General features: G+C 35.2%; 1 protein-coding gene across 1 annotated transcript in view; it reads left to right on the top strand.

Annotated features, from left to right (window-relative positions):
- LOC107142890 (MDM2 binding protein) overlaps window positions 1-10,336 on the top strand; it is a 75,432-nt gene extending 65,096 nt beyond the window's left edge. The window contains 5 exon segments of the mRNA XM_015486424.2: window positions 3,814-4,092; window positions 5,340-5,586; window positions 6,177-6,290; window positions 9,161-9,226; window positions 10,020-10,336. Coding sequence (XP_015341910.1) covers window positions 3,814-4,092; window positions 5,340-5,586; window positions 6,177-6,290; window positions 9,161-9,226; window positions 10,020-10,058 — 745 coding nt within the window. The 3' untranslated portion in view covers window positions 10,059-10,336.
- The last annotated feature ends 13,150 nt before the right edge of the window (window positions 10,337-23,486 follow it).

Genomic DNA, 23,486 nt, shown 5'->3' on the forward strand with positions numbered 1-23,486 from the left:
CCAGGGATGAATCCTACTTGATCATGGTGCACAATTTTTTTGATATGTTTTTGTATCCGATTTGCCAGAATTTTATTGAGGATTTTTGCATCTAGGTTCATTAGAGATATTGGTCTGTAGTTTTCTTTCTTTGAAGTGTCTTTGTCTGGTTTAGGTATCAGGGTGATGTTGGCCTCGTAGAATGAATTTGGAAGTTAAATATTATAGAAAATTTGATAATGAGAACCAACAATTTTTTTCCTTTGTTACTACCTACCTCTAGTACTAGCTTTCAGAAACATCTCTTTTATTTGTTTGGTTTTCATTTCCCTAGTGATTACAATTCTTATCCTAAAGGATATGCTTCAGTCAATATATTTTTTTTCACTAATATTTTCTTTATATATGATAGCTGAATGCATTCAATTCATATTACAAATATGGAGCACAATTTTTCATACCTCTGGTTGTATACAAAGTATATTCACACCAATTCGTGCCTTCATACATGTACTTTGGATAATAATGTCCATCACATTCCACCATCATTTTTAACCCTATGCTCCCTCTCTTCCCTATTTTTTAATGTCTTCATATAAAAATGTTATTGACTCTCTGATATGAAAAATGAGAAATTGTTCCACATATTCTCAATTTGATTTTCTGCTTTTTCTTGCTTTTAAAAATATAACTTCTGTTCTTATTACATGACATATAAAGCAGAATTTCCCCCATTTGTTTGATAATTTTAGGGCTTTGTAATCTAATAAAGAAACTTAAGTAGGATTTTTTGGTATTTTATATATAACTTGAATATTAAAGTTGAAACCAATAAGCATTTTATATCATTGTGATGAAAAACAATTTCTCTCACTAACATTTTCTTTACCACATAGTCAAAATACTTACTCTAGGACACGTTTTTACTTGACTCTTCAGTTTGAAGTATCCATCACATAACCATATTTTAGATTATGTTTCCCCAAATTCTGTAATTTAATTTTGTTTATCTTAAGTCTCATCTCCCTACTTTTTTCCTGTTATTCTTAGTTTAATCATAGAAAAATACTAATGGCAGGCTGGGGCTGGGGCTCAACGGTAGCGCACTTGCCTGGCATGTGTGAGGCACTGGGTTGAATTCTCAGCACTGTATATAAATAAATAAAGTCTATCAACAACTAAAAAAAAATACATTAAAAAAAGAAAAATACTAATGGTACACAAATTTTTAGAATTTATCAAAGATATGTTCTTCGTGTTCATTTATTAAAATGTTAAAAACTTACTTGAACACTACTTGATGAATCTAAATTTGCACAGCTTTATTAATTTATGCACACAATATCTTAAGACTCTGATGCATTATCAAGGAGTAGGTAGGTCTCCTCTTTGCTACCTGTGTACCTCCATAAACAAACAGATCTAGCTGTGACTTAGATTTCTTTGCTGTAAATTTATGTTCACTAAGCTGGAGACAATGAGATAGGACAAAACAGTTGTAGGAGATGAGCACCATGAATTCAGAAATATATTTCCCTAGAAGATTTGGGTATATTGTATCTATTTCTTAGTTATAAAATAAAATTAGTTTCATCTTATGAAACTTATTTTTTCTCTGTTAGGACCCATAAAGCATTTGGTTATTCTTTGGTAATAAAATATGAAATTATAATTTTCAACAATATATATTTATTTCGCTAATATCAAATATATACCTTACTACTCTTTTTCCTTTCTGATTTACAAAGTAATTTTGTTTTTATAGTAAATTGTAGTATAATCATGGATGTTTTATGTGTCGATTAGAGTTAAAATGTACAGTTTGAAGGAATGATATTATGAACAGCTATGATCAAGAAACAGTTGGGGGTTGGGGATGTAGCTCAGTGGTAGAGCACTTGCCTAGCATGTGTGAGGCACTGGGTTCAATCCTCAGCACCACATAGAACTAAATAAGTTAAATAAAGGTATTGTGTTCATCTATAACTAAAAAAAAAAAAAAATTGAAAGAAACAATGGGAAGCTGCACGTGATGGCACATGCCTATAATCCCAGAGACTCTGGAGACTGAGGCAGGAAGATCACAAATTTGAGGCCAGCCTCAACAACTTAGCCAGATCCTGTCTCAAAATAAAAAAATAAAAAGTGATAAAGCACACCTGGGTCAATTCCCAGTACCCAAAAAAAAAAAAAAAAATCCCCCCAAAGCAAAAAAAAACTAGAAGAAATATATCTACATCTTAGAAACTAAATAGAATCAAAATATCTACCTTTTTCTATCAAAATAATTTGCATACAAGCTAATCAGGCATTATGTTGCCTTTTGACTAGAATTTTTTTTACAGTTCATGTTTCTTAATTTTACTCTAGATTTTACCAATTTCCCAAGACAGAAGTAGAATGCATCAGTATTTTTTTATGGTTGCTACTGATTTTTAATGAAGTACATTTTACTAAACAACAACCCAGAGAAAGAATATTAGAGAATTGAGAGACCCACCAATTAACATTTTGTCTAAAGTAAGCTATTAGGTTAAATCAGAGATGTTTCAGTCCTAACTATACTTTAACAATGTCCCAAGACGTCAGGCCTGGCCACTCATCCCAAAGGGGAAAGAATCAAACCAACAAAAATCAATTGTGAAATAGGAAAGGGAGTCTTTATTCTTGGTGTGGCCACATTAGAAAAACAGAAATAAGGGTTGTCTTCAGATGTCGGCAAGAGCTTTGAGGTTATATAGGGGGAAAAGAGCAAAGTCAAGAGGTAAGAAGATCTGTACAGCTGGCAATTAAGGTCAGGCCCGGATCTGGTTGGTCATTATCCTGAGGCTGGTTGTGCACTCCTAGCAGAGCGAAGGAAATTGCTGCTGCTTGGAGGGCAGTTTCATCAGTTCCATCATATGATGTTTATATATCAGACTTATGGTCCTAGAATTTAACAGAAACTGAAGAGAAGAATAACTCAGAAAAGAACAGGTTATAGAGAAACAAGATGGAGTTAGATAGTCAGTAATTGGACTTTGCTTCAATTTATCCAAGTTCACTAGAGGAACTCAGATTTAGATCCAAAGCATTAGGCTCCATGGTCTGTGTTCTTAGAAATCAAATATGTGTCATAAAGGGAAAGATAAAGTTCTTAAAAACTCCACCAAGCAATCATATCTTTAGGTAATAATACACTCTTTGAGAATTGAACTCCAAAAATCTGATTTTAGAGAACATTTTAGAATTTCGCAGGTGAAAAGGACAGATGCATGACACTGTGTTTCCTTGATGCAATTGTAAAAAGGGGAGAAGGTGAAGAACTTTGCAAGGTCATACGCATTGCAAAGTTTCCTCATTGCTTATTTGTTGTGCTTAACAACATGAATTCCTTTGAGTCCTGAAGCATTTGCTGAACTAACATTTCATTGGTTCCCTGAGTCAGATTTAGCTAGAAATCAGATATAGATAACCCAAGTGTTTGAAAGAAAATCTGTCAGTAAGGTTGGTAAGATTCAATGAAAAAATTCAAAATGTTCTGAGCTATTTAGTGAGCCATCTTAAAATGCCTTCATACCATTTAATCTTTGTGTTGAAAATAAACTTGCCCTTTCTAACAGACGGTCAAAGAAAAGTTAGATTGTAATTCACATTTTAAAATCTTTTGCCCTTTTATATAGCAGCTTGAAAAAATACTGAACTTGTGGGGGAAGTAAGCTATTCATTCAACCTTCCAACAGTTATTAGAAAGTTAAGAACTTTAAGAAAATGTCTCCATATTTTCTGTTTGAAAAGTAAAAGCCCTTTGTTCTCTTGGATGCTTTGATTTTAATGATCTTTCCTTCTTTTTAGATATTGTTTAGATGACCGAAAATCTTTAGAAAGAGATGGGGGATTTTCTGAACTTCAGTCTCGTCTTATTCGTTATGAAACTCAAACTACCTGCACCAGAGAAAGCTTTCCAGTCCCTACAGTGTTGAGCCCTCTTCCATCTCCTGCAGTTCTGTCAGAGCCTGGGAGTGTTCCTGATGGAGAAGCTTTGCAAAGTGAACTACGAACTGAGATACCTCGGGTGAAACGGAGATCTCAAGATCTGATATATTAAGTGCACAAAAATAATCTTGAGAGAAAGTACTTTAGACTATAGGGAACATTTCTTTTCATATTAGTCTTTCATAATATTTAAGTTGCTTTCTGCATGGATTTTATATTAGTTCCTTCATGCCAGAAAGTTTGTTTTTATTTTGAGCAGTTTTATGATTTTGCTTATAAGTTATAAAAAGAAATGACTTGGAAAGAAATACACTGTTTCTTGCTGTGTGTACTAATTTACAGTCCATTAGCACAACAGAGTGTAAAGTTTTTAAGCCATGGAAAACTAGAGATCTCACCTAATAGATTAAACAGCTGAGCTGCTCTGTTGAAGAGGGTATTTGGACATGTAAGTTCCAGCCCCAAATAGTTCCTTCTTCCCTCTCCCCACTGAATCTTGCCTGTGTTGGCCCTTAAGCAAGGAGTCCACGAGTCACCATTTTAAAACCACTTATTAACTATGAAATACACCTTTGAAGACCACATAATTATTTTATTATATGAAACGTTTTTTAGAAACTATATTTCCTAGTTAAATAAAATGTGCAAATACTTGATCAGAAATTAGAATTTTATGAAACACTAACATTTATATGTCTACAATTTTTTTTTTTTAATTTAGGTATTTGGTACCTAAAGCAAACCATAGTTCTTATTGTAGTTAGGTCTTCAAAAAACTATGAAATATATGAAGACAAAAATTTCAAATTTCTTTTGAACAGTAAAAGTGTTAGAATACTATTCTTTATAAATTCATGATTTTTTTCTAATATCTGATAAAAGTAAACTCATTCATTTAACATTTGGGCTACTATATTTTGTAACTTTCTTATTTCTGAACTATTGTTTTGCACACACAGTTTGAAAGATATAATATGATACAGGTTATGTTTTTTTTGTTAAAATATAAAAATATGTATGCTTAATAGATGAGTATTAAGTCTATAAAGATAATCACTTATCATGCTATAAGATGATTTATGAAGTCATAAATGAGGAAATAGGAGAGGGGGAAAGGGAAAGTATAATAATATTGCTTGTTGCTTTCCCACTTGCTGAAATTCATTGCCTTCAGTTTTATTCCCTCATTTGAAGAAGTAAAAGGACAATGTTATAATACAAAATTGATTGCCTATTTAGGGCTGAGTAGTAAGAAATACTGTTTGTTTTTCTTGATCTTAGGTTTGAATGGATAGAGTTGTAACATTTAAGACAAAAAAATAGAGTTCATTGTGATTCACTTAGTCTGTTCTTGTTGTTGTTTTTTTTTTTCCCACTCATTATAGACTTGTGAAGTCTGTAAGTTCAGATTCTCTTTCTCAAATGAGTGGCAGTAGTAACCATCACCATCATGTGGTGACATCCAGAAAGCCACAGGCAGAGCGGTCATCATCAATGACTGGTCCATTGGTTCCAGTCCCTGCCTGTGAAACTCCAAAAGTCACTACAAAGGCCAGTTCTGTTCCAAAAAACGTGCATACGTCGAAGACATCAAAGCATACTAAGGAATCAAGATCACAGAAACATACACGGGTAAAACCTTTTTCCCAACTTTCTTAGTTCTACATGAAAAGAACTCTCTTTATTTGAATATTTCAAAATGTATGTCTGAAAATTTTGTGAATGAAATGGCATAATGTCTAGAATTTACTTTAAAAGAACTCAGTACAAGAAAAATGGGAAAGCAAATGAGAGCATAAACAAAACAAAATTCGCCACAAAGTGGTCATCCTTGAAGCTCGTTGATAGAGTATCAAGAATATGTTATAAAATACTTTCTCAACTGTCTGTGTTCAAAATTTTCTGTAATAATAAATAAGTACAAATCTATGTATTGCTCTGGTGTATAACTGTTATTCTCAGGTTTCAATTCAGGGCTCTTGATTTGAAATCCTTTTTTAAGATACTCTAATTGTTTCCTATTAAGATATTAATCCTGTCACGGATATGACCATGTACATTTTATTGATATCTTTTCATTTCTATTTTTGTTTTAATAACCTTATATATCTTTAGCATAGTCAGTTGATTGTCTAGTTCACAATTCATTTATGATTGGATACTAAAGTTAGGATGATTGAACCTTTTCTAAGAATATTGGTTGTATGTTATATTTTTTTAAGATACTGAAAGAAGTAGTAACCGAAACCCTGAAGAAACACCGGATCACAGAGGCTCATGAGTGCTTCACTGCATGCAGCCAGCGCCTCTTTGAAATCTCCAAGGTCTATCTAAAGGTACAATGTCTTCTCTACTAATAGCAAAGTTTAGTTCGTGTTCTATGTTCCTGTTTGATGTAAAAAAATGTTTAAATGAGTATTTTTTATACTGATAGCATCTAATTTGTTGGCAGATTTTTCTTTAAATGGAAATACCAAAATTGAAGCAAAATATTTTATATTTGATTGATTTTATTTTATCCTCATACATAGAAAGCTACATTTTAACTGGAGTTCTCCCTAACAAGTGTTTTCCCTAACAAGTCTTTTTCTTAAGTTGGAACTTCAAACATTACTTAGTAGTTAATCAATCAGTTTAATTAGTAATTTCATTGCAGTATGTGGTGAAAAGGCTAATGGACTGAATATCAAAAAACTTATTTCTAATTTTGGATTCCACATCACCTGGTTGTAAAACATTAGGCAAGTTAGCCTAACAACTTTTCTAAAACTTTGATGGTATTAGATTAGCTCCCATCTTTTGAGTTTCAAACTTGAACGACAGTTATGTGCAGATTTCTAGTTCAAATTGCACATTGACCCAATATATTCAATGTCTGTCTTTTTTATAATTTCCCAAGCAAAACATTATTCCGACAAAAAAAAAAAAATGAGGTGAAGGGATAAGAAAAGAAAAAAAACCTATTGAAATGTACATTGTTGAATAAGAAAAAGAGCATGGAGGCAGATAGCAGAGTGAAAGAAGTTACCACCTAAATGACTACCCTGTGAAATGCCAGTGGGAACCATGCCAGATTAGTAGGCAAACTCTTTGAGGGACTCCAGAATTATAAAGCCAGGTACTATGAAAAGCAGAGGCAGAGTGCCAGGTGGGAACAAGAGGAATTAAATAAAGATCTACAAAGTGGACTGGGAAACTTTCAAAGTGCCCCACATGCCCTTCTCCCACAATGGTAATAGTTCTCTACTGTGACCTCTGTGACAATGTAAGAAATGGTCTCCAGAAGAAATATTGGTGGCTGCAGTGAATAAGCCAACTGCCCACTTTGTCACCTATTTATGTAAAGCCATAAATGAGCAAGCTCTGCACAGATAGGTCTTTCATATTTTTAGTGTCTCTTATTTTAAATATGACTGGACATTCAAGGGTTAGCAGACTCTCCAGAAAGTTTCTAACACAAATGATGCCAAAATACAAAGGAGTAAAGGGAACTCTGAAGGAACAGAAAATGGGAGAAGCCTTCATAAAATTTTAGTTCTATTAGAAATCAGGTCATTGTATTCACAAGCTAGAACATTGATGCTGTTTCCAAAAAATGCACAAAACATGAAAGCTCCTTAAAATTTAAAAAATTGTAACAAAATCAATTTAATAGACAAAATGAACAGTTGAAATTTTAAAAATTACCAGAATGTAGAACCAAAAGCAAAAAATATTAAAAGAAAATTAGAGAATTAATCCAGAAAATCCAATGTGCTAATTAGTTGCAAAAATAGAGACTAAGGAGAGAAAATTGTCAAAAAGATAGCCAAGCACTGAAGGACTCAAGCCTCCTGCTGGGAAGGGGACTCAGCATGGCTTCCCTAATGAATGAAAGCTCTACAACAAATCGTGTTATGTGGAATCATGGAATTTCATACAACTCTTAGCATAAAGAGAACATTTACTAAAAGGTTTACAGGAAAGTTTACTTATAGTGTACATAAAAAGAATCAGAATGGCGTTGGACTTCAAAACGTGGAATTCTAATAAAAGAAATAAGAAAAATTATTTTACCCGCTTGAGAAATCTTCTAGAAGATGAGTTCAGCAGACAGGAAGCTGAATGAAGAAATAAAACAAAACACCAAGTGTGGAAGACAGGTCCTAATAGGACCAGGCCTAGGGAGCAACTAGACCAAATTAGAGCAGGCTGTGGTAGAAAGGTCTACATTTTAAAAAATAAATTTAAAAAAAGAACCAAGACATTACCAAGTATACTTCAGTGTTTTTAAAAAATTTTGCTGTACATTTAGTTAGTTCTTTGTGAGAGAGAGGGAAATATCCAGAATTATATACATGGAAAATTTAAAAGAGAGAAAATTAAGCAGGTAGACTCACTACAGGAAAAGTAGGATGTTGAATGAAGAGATCTTAAACCAAAATACATTAATTACCTCAGGACTGAACAGCATTTACCTAGATATAATGAGGCAGACACTGACTTTTTGCCAATCAAAAATGGTGATATAGCTGTTATTGAGAAGGTGGTATGTAAGACCTGGATCCATGGCTGTTAATTGTCACTGTCTTAAATTACTTAATCAGTGAGTTGTAGCATAAATATGTTAAGTGGAAACATGAAGGGTAAAGCAAGAGGAACAGCTGAAAGAGTTAAAAGTAGCTGCCTTTGTGAAGCATATCTTGGAGATTTGGTGAAGGATTGCTCTTTTTTTATTAAATACAGTTAGATTGTGTTTACTTTGTAATCTAATGTGATGGCCATTTAATTTAAAGAAGTTAGACTTCAGTTCCTTTTCCTATGTCATTCCTCTTTGTTGAGGAATGAAATCATTAAAAAGAAGAGAGGAAGAAAAAGAATTTTAACTGAATAACAAATATAAACTGTGTGTTCATTTTTCAAGTAATGAAACATTATTAGATATTCATGGTAAAGGATGATGCTTAGATCAGGTCAGTACTATTGGGAATATGACAAACAAGTGACATGAATTTAGGCATATGTATATATATTTTGGCTAGGATATTTTTATATTTAGGATAGAGTTAAATCACAATATATTACTTTGATTTTTTTTTGTTAATATTTTCCTAATCAAATATATACTTGTAGATTATTTAGGATAATCTTAAACTCACTTAATAATGAGTTATTTTTTGTAATTTAATGTACAAACTACAAAATGCTGTATTTTGTTAATGTTTAGGATCTTAAAACTTCAAGGGGTCTATTTCAAGAAATGAAGAAGACAGCAAGCAACAATGCTGTACAGGTAAATAAATTATTGCAAAGAAACTACATTTAATTAAGTTAGTATTTTATTTCAGGATTGTTGTGCTGCTATTTTATATGCAGTGAGAATTGGTGATGGTATTTTTAACTCTGTCCCTTTGAAAACTCTTTAAGGTACTGAAAAATAGGCTTATTCAGACAGAGTATTGAATAGTACTTAATAGATTTTGTTGTTAGCAGAAAAGTTTCTAAAATGATATTAAGAAAAAAAATGATAAATAATCCAAACAGCTCAAAAAAAATAAACCAGGCCAGGCACAGCTAGAAAAAAATAAAGCAGGCCGGTCATGGAGGTGCATGCCTATAATCCCAGCAGCTCTGGTGGCTGAGGCAGGAGGATCACAAGTTCAGAGCCAGCCTCAGCAAAAGCGAGGAGCTAAGCAACTCACTGAGAATTCTGTCTCTAAATACAAAATAGAGCTGGAGATGTGGTTCATTGGTCGAAGGCCCCTGAGTTCAATCCCCGATACCAAACAAATAAATAAACAAACAAACCAGTTTGACTAGTTGTTTTCAAAGTTTGGCTTAATATTTTTTGAGTGACCCCTTTAAGACATATTTCAAGATAATGGCTTAAAAAATGGAATAGGACTTTTCCTTTTTTCTAATAACAATATTGTACTTAACATTGAAAGTTCAGCAAAAAGTATTCTTTATATAGAAAATCATATGTTTTTAGGTAGAATATTAGGATTTGAAGTTTCTATAATATATTTTCTACCACTGTTATTTTTGATGGAAATATACCATAATCGTATTTTTTTTTCACCCAGGTGATTGAATGGGTATTAGAAAAGACAAGCAAGAAATGATACAGAATCATTCTCGTTAGGACAATTCAAGTTGGATGCAGCTTCATTCTTTTTTTCTGAAAATTTATAAACATTTTAAACCAAATTTTAAACTTTATTCAAAGAACAGATGTTACATATTTAAAGAACTTCATAAGTATCCTCTTACAGTTTGGATGATGCTGAGTTAATTATCTTCAATTATGCACTTATTTTATACAGTTTCACTGTATGTTAATTTTTTAAGTTATTTTTATATGTTTTAAAATTTTTACATTTGGTTATTTAATTATTACAATAAATAGGAATATTTCTTTACTTCTTGGGTTACGAGTCTTTATTGTTAGGTCCACTTGAATTCCTGAGTCTAAGTCAGACACTGCCATTTCTTTTCCCATGTGTCCTAACAGCATTGTTTTTATTTTATCATTATGTTAGCCAATCTGGAAGATACAGGATATATTAAAAAAAAGAGTGTGGAGGGAGAGATTTCCCAACATTCAACCTTTCAAATATAAGTGTTGTTAATATTTTAAATATATATGTGTATATATAATTATCTTTTTTAAATGATTTCAAAATTTAGATCATATAATGTTTGCGTATGTACATGTGTGTTTGTGTGCATGTGTATTAATTCATAGCCTGCTTTTTTTTTCACTTAGCAATACAGTGGTTCCCCCCTTATTTTGCTTTCTGTGGTTCTAGTCAACTATTGGTCAACCGTGGTTCAAAATTATTAAATGGAAAACTCCAGAAATAAACAATGCTTTAGGTTTAAATTACACACTTTTTTGAGTAGTGTGATGAAATGTTGTGCAGTCTTAGCTCCATCCTTCTTGACATGAATTATCCCTTTGTCTAACAATTGCGTGCTATTTACCCTCTAGTCACTTAATACCTGTCTTAGAGCTTGTAGTCAGGTAACCAAAGCACAAAAATAGGGATGTGGGAGATTTGGATATACCAGATAAGTCACAAAATACCTTTAAGTGCCAAGGCAAAAGTTATGTCAATAATGATAGAAAAACAAGTTCATATTCTAAGGTTGCTAAAATGTATGGTAAGAACAAATGTATACATTAAATTATAAAGAAAAAGAATCTCGGGCTGGGATTGTGGCTCAGCGGTAGAGCGCTCACCTAGCACCAGCGGGACCCGGGTTCAATCCTCAGCACCACATAAAAATAAAAGGCATTGTATTGTGTCCATCTACACCTAAAATATTAAAAAAAAAAGAATCTCATGATACTTTGCTGTTGCACTTCATACTGCAAAAGTTATGGGAAACAGTGCCGCAGTCTGGCTGGGCACAATGGAGCCACTTGTCAAAAGAAACTAACTTTATTTTTAGAACCACACACGCCAAACAAAACAGCCTCTCAGGAAAAATCCTCAGAGCCCCAACTGCCACCACCGGCTTTCCACAAGCCTGTCTTTCCAACACCAGCCTCTCTCCACCTCCCACAATCCTTCTGCTCTTGAGGCCGATTGGCTGGGTCACGTGGGCGGAGCCAAAAAAGTCCCCCAATGAGCAGCTCCGTGGTCTGAAAGGGCAGGGAAACAGTCCAATGAGCATCACCGCAGAGGAGCCAATCAGCTAGATGTTGCTGGGGCCGAGGAGCCAATCAGCTAGATGTTGCTGGGGCCGCTGTGAGCCAATCATCAGCCGGCAGCTGGAAGTTTGCTGGCAGCTGGAAGTTTGCTGGGGCCCCTTCGGCTGTGGCTCTCAACATCTCCCCCTCTCTGTTTAAACAACAAGCATGTGGCTTAGGGACCGTGCCTGCCTTAGGTTGTCCAATAGTACATATGGTCCTTAGGTTGGTACCATTGCAATTGGATCTTACCCGTCACTGACTACCGGTCCAGTATACAGCCACACCTGTGGAGAGGTCTTTGTACCAGCGGGGGGGTGAGGTTCTTTGCCTCACCTCTGTTGGCCCCCAAATTTTAGCTGGACGATCATGACAAGCAGAAGGGAGGAAGATACACCAAGCCAATTGACGGCTCCTTTTGGAAAAATTGTACCACCGATGACATCATCAGCAAAAATACCCCAACACTACCACAAGTCGCTGCACCAACAGATAGTTCACAATGCATACAGGTGAGCTCACAATGTGTCCAGGCAAGTTCTGCAAGCAGTTCAGTGATGGCTATTGTAGAAGCTGTAGATTGGTTTTATCTTTGACTTCACCAGCACTGGGATGAAGATAGGAATTCTGGCAATAATGGCTAAAGAAAAAATTATGTAACATTACAGAAGGCACTAAAAGAAAACAATTTTCTTAACAATTTACATTATCTTTAAGAGAATTATTAAATATAATGAAAAGGAAAGGTGAAAGTAAACAAACAGATCTGTTAACCTTCTTTTGTGTTCACATATTAAAACAATCTTTAACAGCTGTTTACCCAATTAAATTAAACCATTTAAATCACGTGAATTAAAAAAAAATATTTGGATCCATTTTATCATGAGCGCTCATCATATATGATATATGGACATACATACATTCAAACATATAACACAAAACACAAGTGTGCACACATAATATAATACATACAACACATAACATTATAGTAAAGGCCTTATAACTTTTTACAGGTGAAATCTCCATTGCAATGTTTAAAAACTCTATAGTCAAAAAATAGAACTGATCAGCAAAACATTAACCTAGGTCTGTATGAGCTCAAAAAACAAAATAGAACTTCATGATATGGCAAAGGGCAATAATAAAATAGATATTGAAAAAAGCATCCTGGTTCTGTTGCAGATGTAAGAATAGCCAAACTGGAGTTTTGGATATCAGTTGTTATGGATTTGAGCCAAATCATCTTCTTTTTGGTCTGTAGAAATCGCTTTAGTTAATCTTTCTGGAATCCAAATCGGCTGCTGTTCTCCCTGTGGAAACACATAAACAGACTCCCGACTCCAGACAATCACTGGGTCAGGACCTTGGTTAATCTCTCTGGAATCCAAATCGGCTGCTGTTCTCCCTGTGGAAACACACAAACAGACCCCCGACTCCAGACAATTACTGGGTCAGGACCTTTCCATTGTCCTGTTAGAATATCCTTCCAAAGTACCTTGGGCTTATGTACATTTTTTGGACACATATGCCTTTCCGCAGCACTAAGTCCTGATGAATCCAAATTTAAAAAGTTTAGAGTAAAAAGGGTTATTTTAAGTTTATCTTTGGGGAATATATACCCCTTCCCAATTCCTTCTTTTTGCTTTAATAAGTACATTTTAATAGTTTGATGAGCTCTTTCAACTATGCCTTGTCCCTGTGGATTGTATGGGATTCCTGTTATATGAGTAATGCCAAATGTTGAGCAAAATTGTTTAAAAGAGGTAGAAGTATAACCAGGGGCATTATCTGTTTTTAACTGTTTTGGAACACCCACAGTGGCAAAATTTTGTAAGCAATGAGCTATAACATCTTTAGTTTTTTCTCCGGCATGAAGGGAGCCCATCAAAAATCCAGAAGAAGTATCAACTGTAACATGCAAATATTTTAATTTTCCAAATTCTGGCAAGTGTGTGACGTCCATCTGCCAAATATGGTTAGGTATCAATCCTCTAGGATTGACTCCAAGATTAACTTGTGGTAAAAAGGTCACACAATTTTGACATTGTTTTATTATTTGTCTAGCTTGTTCCTTAGTTATTTTAAAACGCTTTTGTAAAGTATTAGCATTGACATGGAACTTTTTATGAAAATTTATAGCTTCTTCTAGTGTAGAGAAAATATGTATGTCATGTGTAGTTTTATCTGCTAAATCATTGCCCAAACTAAGGGCTCCAGGCAATCCTGTATGTGCCCTGATATGTCCTATAAAGAATGGATCTTTTCTGTCCCAGATTAGACTTTGTATAGTGGAAAGCAAAGAGAAAACAGTAGAAGAAGGGGAAATCCTACCAGCATCTTCAAGAGATACTATAGCATTAACTACATACTGACTATCAGAAAATAAATTAAATACAGAATCTTTAAACATCACAAAAGCTTGTAAAACTGCATTAAGCTCTACCTTTTGAGCTGATTGTTTGGGTACTAAAAATGTAAAAGTTTGATCAGGGGTAACTACTGCTGCTGTACCATTATTTGACCCATCAGTGAATATATTTGGAGCATTCATGATAGGTGTTTTTCTTGTCATTTTTGGAAAAATTACAGGATGCAATGACCAAAAAGACAATAAAGGATTAGATGGTAAGTGGTTATCAAATGAAACATTAGATTTGCACATGATTATTGCCCAAGTATTTAACTCATTAGCTAACTCATCAATTTGATTCATAGTATATGGAGTAATAATTTTATTGGGAGAAATTCCAAACACTCCCTTTGCTGCTTTTATTCCTTTGAGTATTAATTGTCCTACAGCCTCAGGATACCTAGTAAGAATAGTGTTAGGAGAATAAGATAAATGTATCCATAATAATGGACCTTCTTGCCAAAATACTCCTGTAGGAATATTTTTTGTTGGTAGTACAATAAATAATAAAGGCAAACTTATATCAATTCTATCCAAATGCATATTTTCCATATATGTTTCAATGATTTTTAATGCCTTTCTTGCTTCAGGCGTTAACATTTGGGGTGAATTTGGATCTGATGGACCTTTTAGGATATCAAATAAAGGTCCCAACTCTCCTGTTGGTATACCTAAATAAGGCCTTATCCAATTTATGTCTCCTAATAAATTTTGAAAGTCGTTAAGTGATTTGAGTTGATCTACTCGTATTTGAATTTTTGGTGGACGGACCATGGTTGAGGATAATAGAACTCCTAAATAATTAATTGGAAAATTTAATTGTACTTTATCTATTGCTATCTCTAGATTATAATTTTTTAATAAGTTTGTACTATTGGACAACCTAAGGCAGGCACGGTCCCTAAGCCACATGCTTTTTGTTTAAACAGAGAGGGGGAGATGTTGAGAGCCACAGCCGAAGGGGCCCCAGCAAACTTCCATAACAGTGCATGATTAGGCACTTAATTAAGTTGGAAAAATTCTTACATTTGTGTATGTGTGTGTGTAATATATGAAAAAATATAGTATATTTAGGGTTTGATCCCTAAACCATATCCATGGTTTCAGGCATTCACTCGGGGTCTTGGAAAATATCTTCCTCAGATAAAGAGGCACTGCTGTTTATCGTAAAGTTAATATCATTGTCACTGTTTTAATAATTGAATAATACAAGTGAACAGAGGTTAATCTTAAAGTTTCATTTTTTTCCAATAATAATTAAGACTTTAATGACTCTTCTCAGTATGTCTCTGATTATTTCCTTAGTATAATTTTTTAAAACTTTTATTTATTTTAAAGCAACATGTTATTTTATTTGTTTTAAGTTGTAGATGGACACAGTTGGACACAGTATCTTTCTTTTATTTTTATGTGGTGCCTCACACCCAGTGCCTCACACATGCTAGGCAAGTGCGTTACCACTGAGCCACAACCCTAGCCCCAGTATAATATTTGAGAAGTACAGTTTGTGGGTTTTAAACATTTTAGTGAATATTTCCAAACTGCCTTCCTGAAGGATCAATTTGCATTCTTATCAGCAGAATCTTTGAAAGGGTGAACTTTTTTCTGAAATAAATTGCCAACTCTTAAGTTTTGAGGTTTGAATTACTTTTTGTAAAGCCATTTGAAGTTTGGCATGTGTAAATTATGTCCATTTGAACAAAAACAAAAGCAAAAATATAACAAATATTAAATTAACATTATTAACTAATCACTTATTAAAAGGTCATTATTATAGCCATTTTTATTAAAAATAAAGTTGGAAGACTTATTACTTCATTTCAAGACTTACTATAAAGCTATAATAATGGAAAATATATCAATAGATGAGGAAAGAAAAAAGTTTAGAGTCATACCACACACCAAACTTCTCCTTGAAGAAAGAAAAGTGAAGCTTGAATAAATGGATAATCCATCTTTATAGAAAAACAAATGACCTTCAACCATGTCTTCATTCCGTGTGCAAATATTGACTTGATATGGATCAAAGTCCTGAATTTAAAATCTAAAATCACAAAACACATGGAAGAAAACAAAAAAATTTATCACTCTTAAAATAAAACAGGAATTTCTAGCACCTAAAAAGCACAAACCATAAAATAAAAAATAATAAACTTTATTTCAAAATTTGAAAGTTCTGCTCTTGAAGGATACCATGAAGAAACCATAGTCAGGGATAAATTATTTGTAATGCATATTTCTGACATAGGACTTATATCTAGGATACATAAAGAACTCTCACAGCTTAATGAGAAAACAACCAAATTGTAAAACAAAACAAAACAAAAGGACATCATTACACTAAGTACATTTATGAAGACAGGAATGGTGTGACTCTACATGTGTAGGGATATGAAAAATTGTGCTCTATATGTGTATTATGAATTGAAATATGCATTCTGCTATCATACAACAAATTAGAATAAATAAATAAAAAGAAAATGTGGTATATATACATGAAGGAGTTTTATTTAGTCATAAAAAGAAATAAAATTTTGGCATTTTTCAGGAGAATGTATGAAACTTGACAACATTGTCTTAGGTGAAATAAGTCAAGTGTTTTATGTCCGGAAGCAAGAAAGGGGAAAAGAAAAGAAAAGTCAGGTGGGTGATCTCAAGAAAACTAAAGGGAGATCAGCAGAGCAGTGGAAAAAGACCAGGGAGAAAAAGAGAAAAAGGAGGGGAGGGAAAGAGGAAATACTGGGGAATGATATTTGCCAAATTATATTGTTATGTGCATGTATGAATCTGTAACAACAAATCCCACCATTCTGTATAACTGTAATACACCAATAAAAAAAGTCAAACCACAGGAGTGGCTATATAATCCTTTATGAAGACCTTAAAATATTTAAAGTTGCTGATTGTAAGGTTTACAATGTGATGATTTGATATATATGTACATTGTGAAATGATCACTGATATATAATTAACACACTCATTGTAATTTCCTGTGTGTGTGTGTGTGTGTGTGTGTGTGTGTGTGTGGTGAAGACACCAATCTACTTTCTGCCTCTATGGATTTGCCTGTTCTGTACATTTCATATAAGAGGATTCATACAATATGTGTTTTTTTGTGTGTGTCCTATTCTTTCACTTAGCACAAGATGCTTCAACCACATTGTAGCATGTTTTAATCAGGTTCATTCCCTGCTATGACTAAAAGGACCCAACCAGAACAATCAGAGAGAAGGAAAAGTTTATTTGAAGACTCAGGGTTTCAGAGGTCTTTGTCCTGCTCCATAGAAGGCCGGCTCCATTCCTAGGGCCTCGAGGTGAGACAGGACATCATAGTGGGAGAGTGTGGTAGAGGGAAATATCTCACTGATTATGATCAAAAAGCAGAGGGAGATTCCACTTGCCGGATAAAAATATATACCCCAAAGCCACACCTCCAATGAACCAGCCATCCCACCTGCCTCCCTACCACTTAGTTAATCCCATCAGAGATTAATTCACAGATAGGTTAAGGCTATATATAGTCCAATCATATCTCCTCTGAAATTTCTTGCATTGTCTTACATATGAGCTTTTTTGGTGGAGGGGGGCACTTCACATACAAACCATAACATAGCATGTGTCCTTATTTAATTTCTTTTTATAGCTGCATAATATTTTATTATCTGAATGTGCCACATTTTGTTGATCCATTCATTGATTGGTGAACAGTTCAGTTGATTCCACTTTTTGATGTTGTAAATAATGCTGGTATGAACTTTTTTTTTTCATAAATATTTGCATGAACATGTTTTCAATTATCAGGAGTAGAATTGCTGCCCTATATGGTAATTCCAGTTAATTTTCTGAGAAAACTAAATAGAGCGTTTTCTAAAGCAGCTAGACCATATGACATCCCAACCAGCAATGTATGAAGGTTCCCTCCTCATGCTTGCCCACACTGGTTGTCTTTTTGACAAGTGAAATGATATCCCACTGATCACATTACTGATAAATAACCATCTTGAGCATGATTTTATGTTTGGTCTATTTACATTATCTTCTTTTATTGTTTTGTGATCTTATATGATGTATTACCTATAATATCACATTTATAATCTATATCAAATTATGATAATATATATTGTTATTCTATTTGGTTGAAACCTTGATAAGACCCTATTCATTATTTCACTTATTTCTCTTTGGCCAGATAGGTGAACTTCCTTAAGCATTTGTTTTTCAGATCTTCTGGTGATTGACTCCCTCAGTGTTTGTTTAAAAAAGTCTTTTTTTTTTTTTTTGTCATTTATAAAAGAATGTTTTTTTAAAAAATTGAATTTTAGATTGACATATTTCATAGTTCATTGGGTTTTTTCTGTGCTTTAAAGATGTTTATTGTCTTCTGATGTGCATAATTTTTGATACATCTATGATTTTTCATCTTTGTTTCTTTGTATGTAATGCATCTTTTTTTTTCCTTATCTGTTTTTAAGAGTTTGTGTGTATCATTGATTTTTAGCAGTTTGATTTGGGTGAGCATTGGTGTGTTTGTTTCTTTTTAAAGATATATTTTTTAGAGAAATGTCCACTGAAATCCTTTGACCATATTCAAAACTGAGTTATTTGTCTTTTGTTATTGAGTTTTATAAGTTCTTTTTATATGCTGGATTCTATCTATTATAGAATTACCGGATGATTTGCAAATATTTTCTTCCATCTCATGAGTGCTTTTCACTTTATTGTTACCGATTACATCTGTGCAGAAGGGGTACAACCTCATTCTTTGTGTATAGATAGCCAATTGTCCCAATACCGTTCACTGAAAAGACTATTATTTCCCTATTGAATTTTCTTGGCACTGCGATGCCCATAGATTTTAAGGTTTTTCATCAAAATGAAAAGAGGTCTCTGGATCACCAGATTTCTGAGCAGGAAGCAGGATAAGAAAACTGTTAAGTGGCAAAAATAGACTATTTCTTATGGAAAAGAAAGGCTTCTTAGAAGTCAGAGTCAAGAATAATGGAGTAGAGTTCTACTCCTAGAAACAGAAATGGGCTCTGATAGAAAGACATTCCCGGCCCTCCAATCTCAGTCAGATTTCAGAATTATGTGAACTAGTGACTAGTCCTTAAGGAAAGGAAGTGTCTCTTGCAGTTTTCCTTCCCCGGCCTCGCCATGGTGTACTGGATGTATGGATGGCAATTACTGTAGTATTTTTAGACCATAATATTCTGGATTTTAAAAAGGCACATCTTCTGTACTGAATATTTCGCATGTGGAAGGAATGAAAATTATTGTATCCAGAGGGTGGGATATAAGTTAAATGTGTCCACAAACCCTTCAGGCTCCTCATCAGGATGTGGAGCCTGTTTCCTCCATTCTAGCATCAGGGCTAGCAGTGACTAGTGGAAAGGAGGTAAATGACAAGCAGGGAGCTGGAACCTAGGCTTGAGTACCTCACCGTTTCTGTTTTGCTCTTGTAGAACCTTGCCCTGAATGTAGAGGAGCCACATAAGGGAACTGTTCTAGTCTGCTAGGAGAGAGGCCACATGGAAGATGTTATGGTTTAGATATGAGGCGTCCCCCAAAAGCTCATGTGTGAGACAATGCAAGAAAGTTTAGAGTTAAAATGACTGGGTTATAAGAAGTTTACTCTAATGAGTTCATTAATCCTCTGATAGGGATTAATTTGGTGGTTAACTGTAGACAGGTAGGGTGTGGCTGGAGGAGGTGGGTCCTGGGGGCATTCCTTGGGGTATATATTTTGTCTCTGTTGAGCAGAGCTTGCTTTCTGCTTCCTGGTGCCATGTTCCCAGCTGCTTTCCTTGACCATGCTTTTCCACCATGATGTTCTACCTGGCTTGAACCCCAAGGAATGGAGCTGGCTGTCTAAAGACTGAGACCTCTGAAACCATGAGCCCCCAAATTAACATTTTATCCTAAAATTGTTCTTGTCAGGTTGTTGGTCACAGCAGTGAAATAGCTGACAAAAACAAAAGAGAACCGAGATGATGCCCTATCTAACACTGGCACCAGCTGCCAGACTTGTAAGTATGGCACCTTGGGCTTTCCAGATTAGAAGAAAGCTCCAGCTAAATACAGCCACTTGAGGAAGTTCCCTGCAAACCAGCAAGGAACTGCTGGCCAACCCACAGAATAGTGAGCAATAATACCTTAATGTGTCCTAAGCCACTAAGTTTTGAGGAGGTTCCATTCAGATCCAAAAGTTCACTGAGAGGCCAAGTGCAAGAAAGAAAGCTGCAAAAATTTCAGTTATTAAGGCCTTAGTTTGGAGTCAGTAATTGAAGAAAAGAGAAATAACTTATTATTTTTTTGTTTTGGACTGAGTTTCCCTTTCTTGTGAGACCCAGAAAACTCGCAGAGGAAGAAGTCCTCCCCACCTCCGCCTTATCCTTGGGGAGGATTAGGAAACGGACAGCTGCAATGAATGAAGCATTATTGAAGGTCTTTCCTGGACATCGCCTTTTGAGTTCTTGGGAGGAAATCCAAAGAATTATAACTAAAAGTTGCTGAAAATATAAATGGCTTTGTTTCTTGAATAAAATTTTCTTTCAGCATTCCCAGGCCTTTGTCCAAGCCAAGGCAGAATCACAGCTATCAGGCCAGCTGGGAGAACAGGACAGTTTGCAGTCAGCCCTAGAGGCTCTGTCTGCAGGGCACCTTTTCCTCCCTGCAAGGAATGGTTTGATTGTGTGGCAGTGCTTCTCCTGCCTCTTGTGTGCACAGGGCTTGGTTAGTTATCACTGCCTCTGCTCTGCTCTCCTTGCTCTGACACTGAGCAATGTCCTCTATGAAGCCTCACACCCTTCAAGAAAAGGCCTTGTTCATTCATGACCCAGGGGAAAATTGAATAGAGAAGAAAAGGCCAAAATAGAGGTTCCTGCTGTTTTTCTGTTATCATTCAAATGTGAATCCAGACCCTCCTTGGACATGGTTTAATCATTTTAATGAGGTATTGAACTTGCTTCCCCTAGTGAAACTTCTAAATTAGTGTAATTTAGAAGACCATAGGCGACATAATAATTGATCTCTAGCCACATGTTCACATAGTTCTATTATTCTGGATTTTATATGCACAGATAAAACATATTTAAGAACCTTTTTTAAAAGGGAATTTTCAAATGCCCTTTTAACAAGTTAATGTTGCTGAGCTTGGTGGTGCAAACCTGTTATCCCAGCTCCTGTTATCCAGGCCGAGGCAAGGAGGATCACAGGTTGGAGGCCAGCCTGGGCAATTTAGTGGAACCCTGTTTCAAAATTTAAAATAAAAAGAGCTGAGAATGTAGCTCAGTGGTAGAGTGCTCTGGGTTTCACCCTCAGTACCAAAAAAAAAAAAAAAAAGAGTTCATGTAATATGGAAGGGATGTTCAGATCACAGCCATCATCCCTGGCCTACTTCTAGCAGTGATGATAGGACTTTGCATTCATCCTTCAGACATCTGTATATGTGCACATATATGTCATACATGTGTCCACTGTTTGCCCACTCTCAGAACCAAACACGCTCCTATAAGAATTATTGGTAATGTCCCCTTTTACTGTCATAAGTGGTTTTTGTTTTGGTTCCTAAACCCAGGTGTGCTTTACCACTGAGCTACATCCCCAGCCCTTTCTATTTTTTTATTTTTTTATTTTGAGACAGGGTCTCACTAAATGGCTGAAGCTGGCCTGAACATGCGATCCTCCTGCCTCAGCTTTCCAAGTTGCTGGGATTAAGGGCCTGCTCCATCCCTCTCTGCTCATCAATGAAATAGGTAAGTCATGGTCTTGAACCAAGTTCCCTAGAAATAAAAACGTGAGGCAAGGATTAAGTGCTAATGGTTTATTTGGAAGGTTCAATCCCAGCGCCCTGAGAGTGATGAAAAAAGAGGAGAAAAGGGCAAGAAAGACAGGAAAACAAGGCAAAATGATACATTAGTGCCACGCGAGGCCCAAAGAGGCAGCCAGCAGCAGGTGTCTTTGTCACATGGTATATCTCAGGAGGGATGGAGAATGGAACAACCATATCTCAGACAGGGACACAGAGAGGAGGAAGAGCATTGCTTATCTGCTCAGCACCTTCCTGTTGCTAATCCTGTTCAGTCCCACCAAGATTTAAATCCCCTACAGTTCTGCATTGCTCAGTTTATTACCATTAGCAGCTGCTTGAAAGTCAGCTTCTGTATCCTGCAGCGTGGCTTTTCATCCAAGCTTGGAACTGATGATAGGATCCAGAAATTTAAGTAAGCCTCTCCTCCTGGTTGCCTGGCAGCAGACTACCAGAGGTGCAGGAGGCAGCATTTTCAGGCAAGCAACTGGTTTGCTCTAAGAAGCAGAAACAGAAAGCTGGCCATGGTGGTGCCTGAGCTTGAGTAAGCGGCTGGGAAGTGAGTTGTCAAGATGGTAGTTTGAAGGTATCTGGGAGATACTAAGGATGTGCCCAATATAGTGATATAACCTGTGTAGACTCTGGATTTTTGAAAATTAATATTTCCTAACTGTGAGATAAAGAAGTATTTAAAAAGCAAAGTGATGGTAATAAAATAATATGCATTTCAACATGGTGATGCTTTGGTACTACTATACTAGAAGACAAAATGAAGTAGTTCAACATTTGACTTTTATCGAGATTTGCCATTCTGGAGGCAGCAGTGTCAGGTGGTTTGTACTGTCAGGTACCACACACAGACTTGTTTTTATTAAGTGTTAATAATCTTTGATAATGTCCTGAGCAAAACACAAACACAAACTGTCTTCCATTTACATAATAGTTGCCTATCTAGAATATTCAGAACATATTGAACCAAAATGTTTTCATAGGTAAAATGAAGTCAAGGTCTAGGCTCAGATAATTTTTTTTTAAATTTTAATATATTTTATTCAACCCAATATGTCCAAAATATCATTTCAACATGTAATCCATATAAAAATTGCCAGTGAGGTATTTTACATTCTTTTATACTGAGTTTTGAAATCCATGTGTATCTTACATTAACATCTCACCTCATTTTGGATTTGCCACATTTCAAGTGCTCAATGGTCATGTGTAACTGATGGCTACCATATTGGACAGTGCGGCTCTAGAACCTGTTTTTTCAAGAACAACTGGACATCCATTTGTGTGTGTGTGTGTGTGTATTTTAGTGTGAAATTAGGGGCAACATATACAAAAAATAAAGTGATCACTGTGCAGGCGAAACAAAACACACCTACACAGGGGGCTACTGCAGCTGCAGAACATTTGTTTACAAACTGGACAAAGGGATGTGGGTTGTGGGGAGTCAAATTTGGGTTCCACTGGTCTCTTTTTTGAGGCTTCATGTGTACCAGGCCCTGTACTTGGTTCTGGAGGTACAGAAATAAATACAACACGGTCCCCATGGGCATCTACAGAAAATGGCCACAGTGCAGTGGGACAGGAAGTACTCTGACCTGGGAAATGGGAGGGTTCTGAGTCTTTGCTCC

Source organism: Marmota marmota, unplaced genomic scaffold (assembly GCF_001458135.2).
Source record: "Marmota marmota marmota unplaced genomic scaffold, marMar, whole genome shotgun sequence".
Lineage (NCBI taxonomy): Eukaryota > Metazoa > Chordata > Mammalia > Rodentia > Sciuridae > Marmota > Marmota marmota.